The sequence below is a fragment of the Phoenix dactylifera genome, chromosome 17 (assembly GCF_051530095.1).
Source record: "Phoenix dactylifera cultivar Ajwa chromosome 17, Ajwa_hap1_PhDact_Kaust_v1.1, whole genome shotgun sequence".
NCBI lineage: Eukaryota > Viridiplantae > Streptophyta > Magnoliopsida > Arecales > Arecaceae > Phoenix > Phoenix dactylifera.
In genome coordinates this window covers 6,492,476-6,502,118 of record NC_143206.1, presented here as the reverse complement: position 1 = coordinate 6,502,118, position 9,643 = coordinate 6,492,476, and the positions used below count along the sequence as shown (strand labels likewise).

The window sequence follows — 9,643 nt, the reverse complement described above, 5'->3', positions numbered from 1 at the left end:
TTAAGCTGATAACAATGAAATATTTTATTTTACTCTTCTAATAATATTCATTTAATATTTTTTAATATGTTTATATATTTTTTTTTTGTAATTTTGATCAATCTAGTTGTCCAATCAAAGAAAGTTCATAGGATGATTGATTTGTAGAAATGGAAAAGTTTAGAAGAATTTATATATAAATAGAAAAAACAAAAATTAATATAGAATCATAAAAGATTTTAGGAACGAAGGTACAGGAACCCAAACTATATATATATATATATATATATATATATATATATATATATATATATATATATATATATATTTATTATTATTTTTTTTCACTACAGCATTTTCCCTTTTTATTCTACACGCGGAAATCTGCTCTTCGCCGGCCCGTCGGGGAGGAAGCAACTTAGAGTGAAGAGCTCTCGCCTGAAGCCCTCCTACTCCCCTCCCTGACCAACTCCAGAGGAGAAGGGAAAACGAAAAACACCAAGAGATGGATCCTGATTTCTTCTAACCCTAACCCTAACCCGAAATGCACCCGAAAAGGGGATCCCTCCTTTCCCTCCTCTTCATCCTCTCCTTCGCCGTCATCTTCCTCTACTCCTACCATTACCACTCCTCCCTCCATTTCTCCCACTCCCAAAACCCTAACCCTAACCCTAACCCTAACCCTCAGCGCTTCGCCATCACCATCAAGCTCCTCACCTTCGACCGCATCGACTCCCTTCGCCGCTGCCTCCGCTCCCTCTCCGCCGCCGACTACGGCGGCGACCGGGTGAACCTCCACGTCTTCGTCGACCACTTCCGGGCCATCGACCCCGCGAACGGGTCCGCCCTGCTGGACCGGAAGCTGGAGGAATCGCGCCGGATCTTGGATCTCGTCGATGGCTTCAGTTGGCCCCATGGAGAGAAGCTCGTGCATTACCGGACGGCCAATGTCGGGCTTCAGGCTCAGTGGCTGGAAGCCTGGTGGCCGAAGTCGGACGACGACTTCGCCTTTGTGGTGGAGGATGATCTCGAGCTGTCGCCGCTGTACTATAAGTTCTTGAAAGAATTGATTTTGAAGTATTATTATGATCGGTCGAACTATAGCCCTTTAATCTATGGGGCATCATTGCAGCGGCCACGGTTTGTAGCAGGTATGGCTATCATTCTCTATTTCTAGATCTCTATTCTCTTTGGTATATGCCAATAATATGTCTTTGTGATGTTTCATATATGTTCCTAGATCAAGTTAGTGTGGAATTGAATGGCAGTTTTGAATTGGAGTTATTGTATGTTGATTTTGTTGAGTAATATGAACAGTGCTGGTACCAAGCTGGAATAGAAAGGAAGAAAATGGCATTACGTAGGCAGAAGGATGGCGTTAGGTTGACAGCTGGTTGGGATAACATAAGAAGCTAAAACTTAATGCAGTCGAGGATTAGAATTATACTTACAATTACAAGGTCATGGTAATAAGGTTAAGAGGAATTGGCAGACAGGTTGCATGGGATCATATAATATTATTGTTTACTGTCTAGTAGGTTTTTCGATTCTAAGATTGCGTGTAATGTTTATGGGCTCCAGTTTTACGTGTCTTCTTTTCTCAGTGTACCCATAAGCAGTGAATTCAACCATTCATTTGGTACATATATGAATTGCTCTTGTGAGCGACTTGAGAAAAGCATATTTGCAAACGGTTTCATATTGTGCTAGCATTGGCCATTTGATTGGATGCTTTTTTAATTAATATTTCGCATGATAACACATTTCTTTGAAAGTTCTCAACTGCAATTCATTTTTGTCAGTTTGCACATTTCTTCTAAAAATATCATGTATTTTCGAAAGTTATTTGGATTTCATCTGAAATGTGCAAAATATGGTTATCATAAGTTGATAGGTTGTTAGTTTAAGACATTTATTTAGCACGTCTCAGTTTGTCAATCTTTAAAAGTTCATCACATCGCGAAGATAACATTTCATGAAAACATTAATAAATCATTTTTCAGCTTACTAAATGACCATATTATGCAAAGACAATGAAACCTATATTTTTGATTATATACTTAGACATGAATTTTGGTTCATTTAGTAGATGATGTTCAAATTTTGTATGTGGGCCAACTGTGCCTTGAATTTGATGTTTTAATCCTTGATAGCTTTACAGCACCACTAGCTGCTTTAACCTCTTATATTACTAACTGTACATTTGAATAATTCTGAATGATCATTCTTGCTGAAATGAAAGATATCGAGTGCTTTTGAGAGTTTGGGTTACTACTACCTACTTAATATGGATCTCAATTTTGGATCCCCAAAATTTGTGTTATTATGAAACTCTTCCCAATGCTTTAACTATGATTTTTGCGACACTTAAAAGAATTTTAGTGGGACATTCAGAGCATATAATAAGAAACCAGAGCAATTTCTCATCCTATTGGCACGACCTAGTTACCATCAGTAAGCGACTTCTATGTTTAGTGATTTGTCCTAGTTTCCATCAATAATAGATTAATAATGCACACTAAATCCTGTGGACGATCATGTTTGAGGTAGACATATCAGTCTTGGTGCTAAAGATATTCCTACCTAGTGCCAATAGCTTATTATCATATAATTTTTAATGATTTGATGTAATTTAGTATTTTTAAGCCATCCATTTGTTTTATGTGTACATTCAATATTGCTACTATATTTCTATGCTCTATTATCTTGGTTAAGCCATATTTGTCAATGTGCTAGGCCTATAGTGACTCTGCACTGTTAGGTTTGTGTATTCATTTTCCCTATTTTAAGTGAAAAAAATGACATTTGAAAGCTATTGTGAATGCCTATACTTACACTGTTCAAGGCTAAACTAAACTCATCAAACACATAATGTTGTACATGTTTCATATATTCTTATTTGTACCATAAGTTGCATATCTAGTACATATGGTATTTTCTTTGCCTACAAATGACCATAAATCGTACTCTGCAAGGAGATTTTAATTGTTGATTATAAAGGAGGAATCAAAAATTTCCCCCTAGCTTGATTCCCTTGGATTACAATCCACTCAAGCTGCTGCTTAGTGATCTATACCATGAATGAGTGAATAACATACAATGTTGCTGAAAATCTATTCGAAGTCAACTTTGCTTATAATCTCTGCTTCTGAAGTGATTTCAATTCCTTGTATTAGACCTTTTGTTAAACTTCCATGGTCTTTATATCAGACCTTGCTTTTTTTTTTCCCTCTCTTTGCTGAGGCTCCTTTAATGCCTGAAGGAATCTTTAAGAGTTACTCCCTGGTTGCCCGAAGCTTGAACTTCATGACCAAGGGGATTGGCTCAGTACTTGAAAACTTTTGTTTTAGGATTCTTTGAAAGCCCTTTATATTGCTCGGTTGTAATGTTGATACTACAAGTAGAGTTCACAATTCCAAGTAGGATTAGTAGATCTATAAGAAATTTCTCTGTTGAAAAATAATGTGTTGGCTGTCTGAAATCTATGATAGAAGAGATTTGGAAAAGGAAGATTTAGAGAGATGTTGGGCACGAGGAAAATTTATTGCAAAGTAGGTTAAACTGCAGTTAATAAAAGAAGGTTCATGGTTTTGAAATAGAGTTTCTGTATGCTTTTATTTTGGATTTGTGTTGATATTTCTGTCAAACAAGAGACCTGATAGTGAGGAGCTTGTGTTCAGTTAGAAATTTGGCTTGGATTAGTCTTGCTTGATTAGTAAATGAGCTAAACTAGAGCTGAGCCTGGCTTGTTTGAGCTTGCTAGATTAGAACTTGAAATATGAATAAACAAATCATTAGGATATATTTTTTATTATATTTTTATATATGAAATGTATTTTTATAATTATTTTTTTATTAAGGTCATATTTTATATTAACATAATGCATTTTCACTATCAGTTTGAGATATACCTGTGTACTTATGAAAGCCTCAAGGGATCTCAGGCCCTTGATAGATCTCATAAATGAGATGCTTGCAAATGGCTTGAGTTTGCCTCAAGCTTGGTTTGATTATAAAACAAATTGAACTCACCTTGTTTACACCTAAGTCTAGATTGATTCTTCCAAACAAAAGAGAAAAAACCTTAGCAAAAAAATAAAAACAACAAAAGAGAAAGAAGAAAGAAAAGTGTAAGAAGAAGAGGAGAAGCATGAATGGAGACAGTGGAGACAACTAAAAAGGTTTGCCATCTAATGTTATAAACAAGAAAATCTGTCATCTAATTCTAAAAGGTTCAGATTCCGGAGCGCCTTTGAACTGAGCTTATTGAGACCAGAATACTAATTTTTTATAAAAAAATTCTGCAATACTAATTTGAAGAGCGATCCTGATGAAGACTTTCTTAATCTAAGTTGTAACCGCTATAGGCCTTTTCAAGAGTAACTACGTCAAAACTGGACTCTTGAAGATATCAAAGCTCTTCTTAGTGAATTCGTATTCAACTAACTTCCTAACTAATTAAAATTCTAATTCATCATTATGAAGAGTTCTTAAGAAATTTAACAACAAAAGTTGCAGAATGCTCTCTTCCTTATTTTTAATAAGGATTCTTGTCGTATGGGCACCCAGTCTGCTGTTCTCATTCCTCATATGAAATCATCTTGCTTGCTTATCTATGGCATGATTCTAAATGACAGGTAATGGGCAGGGCACCATAGATTATAGACCATGCTTTTTGTATAGAAATTTCATTGTGCATTTAGAAATGAGCCTTGTCCCTAATCATTATCATATTTCATTAATTTCACTAACTGAACAATACTTCAAAAATATTAGAAAACCTGAAACTTATTTACAATAAATTCACGTGTTCACTAAATTGTCATCAACTTATGGAGGATAATATCTGATTGAAACAGTCATGGAAAGTTCTCATAATTTCCATGACTACTTTGATCTAAGAAGCTAATTGCATATGGATGGAATGTTCTTGCTAGTTATGATTGTTCTGAGAAGATAAGTAAGTTTTATCAGGTGCCAATTCTTTTGTCATCTTAAATCTCATTACATATGGGCCTTTTTAACTGCATGATTTGCTGGTATTCATCTTTTAGATTGCACAGATATGATGAACCTAAATATCTTGTTTATTACCATAGGTGTATTAAGAATTCCCTAGATCTGCAGAAAATAAAGCTGCTAAACTAAATATAGGATCCCCTATACTAGTTTTAAATTGCAAATTATGTTTTGTCATAACAGTTTGCCCCAAGTTTTATATGGCTAGTGCAACAATTCAGTATCATGCTTTAGTTTTCTATAATCCCTAGAGGTATATCGATGAAGGTCTCCAATTGGAAGTCTGAATGCTTGGATATTAGGGTGACTCCTTATCTAGGTAGTAGTGCAATTCCTCTAGTCATATTCGATCAAAGACCTTTTATTCTTTTTGAGTCAATGGCTTTTGTATTGTTTCTAGGGCAGTCTTTATGCTAGATGTTGAAATCAAAATATGGGTCCGTCAGTTTGTTTTTTGCTATCAAAAGCTAACCATAATTATTATTGGAAATTTAGGAGTTCAGAACAGCAGTACAGTCCATAATAATATGCTTACAGGCCACTTTACAGGAGTTTTATAGGCACTATGTTTGGTTAGTTGGAGAAGGGAACTACTATAGTAAGTGATTTATGTTGTTTTCACAATTTCATTAAGATTCATTTTGACTGAAAATAGTGTTTAGAGGTCTTAATATAGTTATACATTTATGAGAAAGTTTTGAAGTTCTTAGGATTGTGTTATATATGTGTTTTGTAAATATTTTTTAATGTGTATGATGAGGGAGCCTAATTTTGTTTCTGTGGCTGAGTATTTGGTAAGTTGAAAGGACTCCTTTTTAAACTCAGGTTACTCAGGCTACAGAGTCAATTCTTAGTTAAGAATTGGACCTTATGAATAAAGGCTCTTTTGTATGCTTAATCCACTGATCAATTGAAATTAAATAAACTTTAGCAAGTTATTTTTTAGCCTTCTCTTTCCTTCAATTATTTGACTTTGTTTGATTCATTCTCTTACATTATTATTTATAAGATCTGCTGAATCAATCTTTAAAGTGCTAAGGTCAATTTTATATCAGGCAAAATGTTCTGTCTATTTCAAGTTTGATTCTTAAAGAAATGATCTCTCTTCTGAGGAGATGTTGGATTTGACTACAAGAATCTGCGACTTAAACTTCTTAATCTTAAAGCATGTGTGGATGTACTTTTTTATTTGCCACCTCATTCTTGAAGTAGCTTTTGCAATCAGCAGATGGTCAAAATTCTTGCATTTATCTGAGTTCTTTGATAGTTGGCATAGGAATTTCTTTAATATATGATATATCAGGGATGTACAAAATGAATGTTGTTATCCAGCAATTTGGAGAAAATAGTGTATATTGTAGCAATTCCCACTGCAATAGTTTGAGGCTTGCCTAACTTGATTAAGTTGCAATGAGGTGAATGAAGCTGCTGCTGTTTTAAAAGACAAGCACCTTGGCTTGGCTGCCTAGGCAGCTACTTCTAGGTGGACGCTTAAACATTTTGCATTATGTTCAAGCATGTAGGATGAAAGTGATTTATAAATTAGTATTTCATGTTCCAAGACGATGCTTCCATCAAATTATTTTATCTTTATTGAATATAACATTTCCTTTATTAAATTGTAACTATTTTGTCAGATTTCTCTCGTATACTATTTTTTTTTATGATCTATTGCCACTTGCCAGCCACTCCTTGAGGCACTAGGTGGACTTGGTGTCCTGCCTGCCTCTTACAGTTTTTAAAAAATGTTGGAAGTTGCTCATGCTTAAGGAATATATAACCATGACTACAGTGGCCTTGAATCAGAGGGCCTCATCTTTTGCATGGGATAGATAAATACTTATCATTTTTACAAGCTATGATTTACAATTTGATTTTGTAGGCAAAATGTAATAATATCAACTTTGATAGGGTATTTCTCCCTTTAAAAATAAAAAGTTGTCAGGTTGTCATGGTATCTGCTGCAGCAGAAATATGAAAGAGTTAAGCTTTGCCAATTTTATGGATAGTATTAACTAATCAATTGAGGCCTAAAACTTTGGCTATTTGGAAAGGGTCAACAATGTTTCAGGCTTACAATGTATGTAAGATTGATTTTAATTATATTTAGTCTATTTGCAAACTTACTACAAGTTCCCCTGTCAATTTATTTATGATTCCCATTGTGATATTAATGCTGTAGGTACTGGTGCTTATTGGGACCTTTAACTCATTGACTTTGTTATTAAATAGGAAAGCATGGAAACAAACTATGGTTGGACAGTGAAACACACCTTTTCCTATACCAGATGGTTGGCACATGGGGTCAACTTCTTTTCCCAAGACCATGGAAAGAATTTCGCTTGTGGTACGATGTTCACAAAGCCAAAGGCATTAAACCAATACTGCAGGGCATGGTAATTTTATTTATTTTGATATGACAAGAATTATTAAAACATTCAGTAAAGTATTCAAAAAGGGGTCCTTATTTGCATGTTAGTTTTGCTTGCATATGAAAAGAATAATTAGAACATTCAGTAAAGTATTCAAAAAAGGGGTCCTTATTTGCATGTTAGTTTTGCTTGCATATGATTTATATATTCCATTTCAGATACTTTGTGATTGCGTTCTCTATGCATTATGTGATGTCTTGTACAGTATCTCTTATCTTGTTTCCTTGTCCCATTTTCAGGTAACAACAGGATGGTACAAAAAGATGGGTGATAGAATATGGACTCCATGGTTCATCAAATATATTCATTCCCGAGGATACTACAATATTTACACACATTTTCTGCATGAAAGAGCCCTCAGCATCTCTTACAGGGATGCAGGTGTAAATTATGGGAAAACAGCTGGTCCTGATTCCAAATTACTGGACAAGAACTCGATTGATTTTGATCTTTGGGAACTGCAGCCCCTGAAAAATTTAAAATGGTACGATTTCTGCTTCAGAGAAGTGCATCTTGGGAGAATTGTCAGGAGGTACGAGGAACTTGAATCTGTTCTGCACTCTTTCAAGGAGCAGAAAACTATTATACTGGTAAGTTTATACCGGACGGTACAGAGGATTGCAAGAAACTTGATTTGCCATCTTGAGAGGGTGGGTTTGCAGAACTTCATTCTTATCAGTGATGATTCAGAGTTTCTCATTGACCTTGCCCAGAGAGGATATTCTGTGATCGATGCAAAACTATTGATCAGCAGCATTGGAAGCGACAAATCAAATGGTTTTGAACATTTTGACATGAATTTGATGAAGGAGATCTGGGTTAAAGCCAATGTTGTTAAAAAGATTCTGGAACTGGGATACAATTTATGGGTGCTCGATTGGAATATAATTCCAATTAGTAATCCTTTACTGGAGTTACCAGATCCATCCTACGACTTTTTTGCTGCAAAAGATGTTGGGCTAATGTACATGAAGAGCTCTCCATCTTCCCTAAAAGTTTGGGTTGCTGATTTTATTTCTAATGTGGCAGCAGTGGGGAAGTCTTTGTTAGGCAGTAATTCCATATCGTTGGAACAGAAGAATTTTTTGTACTTTGCTACGAAAGCTTTGGAAGACAAGGGTGATGTACGGTTGTGGCAGTTGGATGAATCATCCATTGGTGTAAGATTAGGTGATGATGCTTTGAATCTCTCAGCTCTGGACAGCAGGAAGATGCTTTTCTGGTCTCCGGGGATGTCATTGACTTCAGTTCAGAGAGAGCTTGAGAACCTAGACATGTGGTTGATCGATGGTGATTCTTCATGCGTTGCTGTTTTTTGCCACCAATGATAAATGAAAAGCAATGGAGATTTCTTTCTTTCTTTCTTTTTTCAGGTACGAAAGATATTTGGGATTTCTTTTTTTGAGAGTCCCAAATATTACATGCATTGTGATTTCTTGTAAAATATGACTGGCAGATTGAATTGCAATTGGTAATTTTGAATTCACCATAGCTCATGGATGTCCGATTGCCTCCAGATATTCTCTGAGAACCATGTACTGTGAAAAAGGGCCTTGGAACCCTCATATCTTGGATGAAAGCTGCATTCATTTTTCTTTTAGAAATGAGGTTGATACACCACCATCTTGGTTCAAAGTCGGGTTGTCTCTCAGGGTAAGAAGGTGAACTTCTCTCCAGGTGGTTTGCTTACATGAGAGTTCGAGGGCGAGTTTTTACCACCAGGAGAGAAGTTCACCTTCTTTAGAGGCTCACAGTAGTCCTTGCATTGTCCCCCCTTTTTTCCCTTTTCTTGGCAAACCAGATTGATTACTTAGCTCAGTGATCATAGTAGTGTATGGAAACCACAGAGTTGATAAATAAGATGTCCATAAGCTGGCATGGGGTTGTATCCCTCCATTACATTCTATACTACTGAGCAAAGTCGTAGTGATTAGAGCAGTATCCTTGATACCTCCTTTAATAGACGAGCTGTTTTAGATTGTATGATATTATGATTGTCATGCTTGCCTGCAACAATAACTTGAGGATCTTCTTATAATCCAAATCCCCGGTGTATGACACGTTTGTACTCTAGCTTTTGAATAGCGCTTGAGAACCATGCAATGCACGAAGTGTTGGGTTACAAGTGCTGCATAACCTCTTGCAATCGAAATAGGCTGCAATTGAGCAGTTGTAGGGTGAGAAGCCAGGTTGTGAGTAGCAATATCCAACCC

At 35.8% G+C, this 9,643-nt stretch overlaps 1 protein-coding gene across 1 annotated transcript; it reads left to right on the top strand.

Annotated features, from left to right (window-relative positions):
- The first annotated feature begins 309 nt into the window (after positions 1-309).
- LOC120109088 (uncharacterized) lies at positions 310-8,921 on the top strand. Its single transcript, XM_039122823.3, has 3 exons — positions 310-1,130; positions 7,231-7,394; positions 7,670-8,921. Exons 1-3 carry the CDS (start codon positions 524-526, stop codon positions 8,756-8,758), a joined length of 1,860 nt encoding a protein of 619 aa, XP_038978751.3. The 5' UTR covers positions 310-523; the 3' UTR covers positions 8,759-8,921.
- Positions 8,922-9,643: the final 722 nt, after the last annotated feature.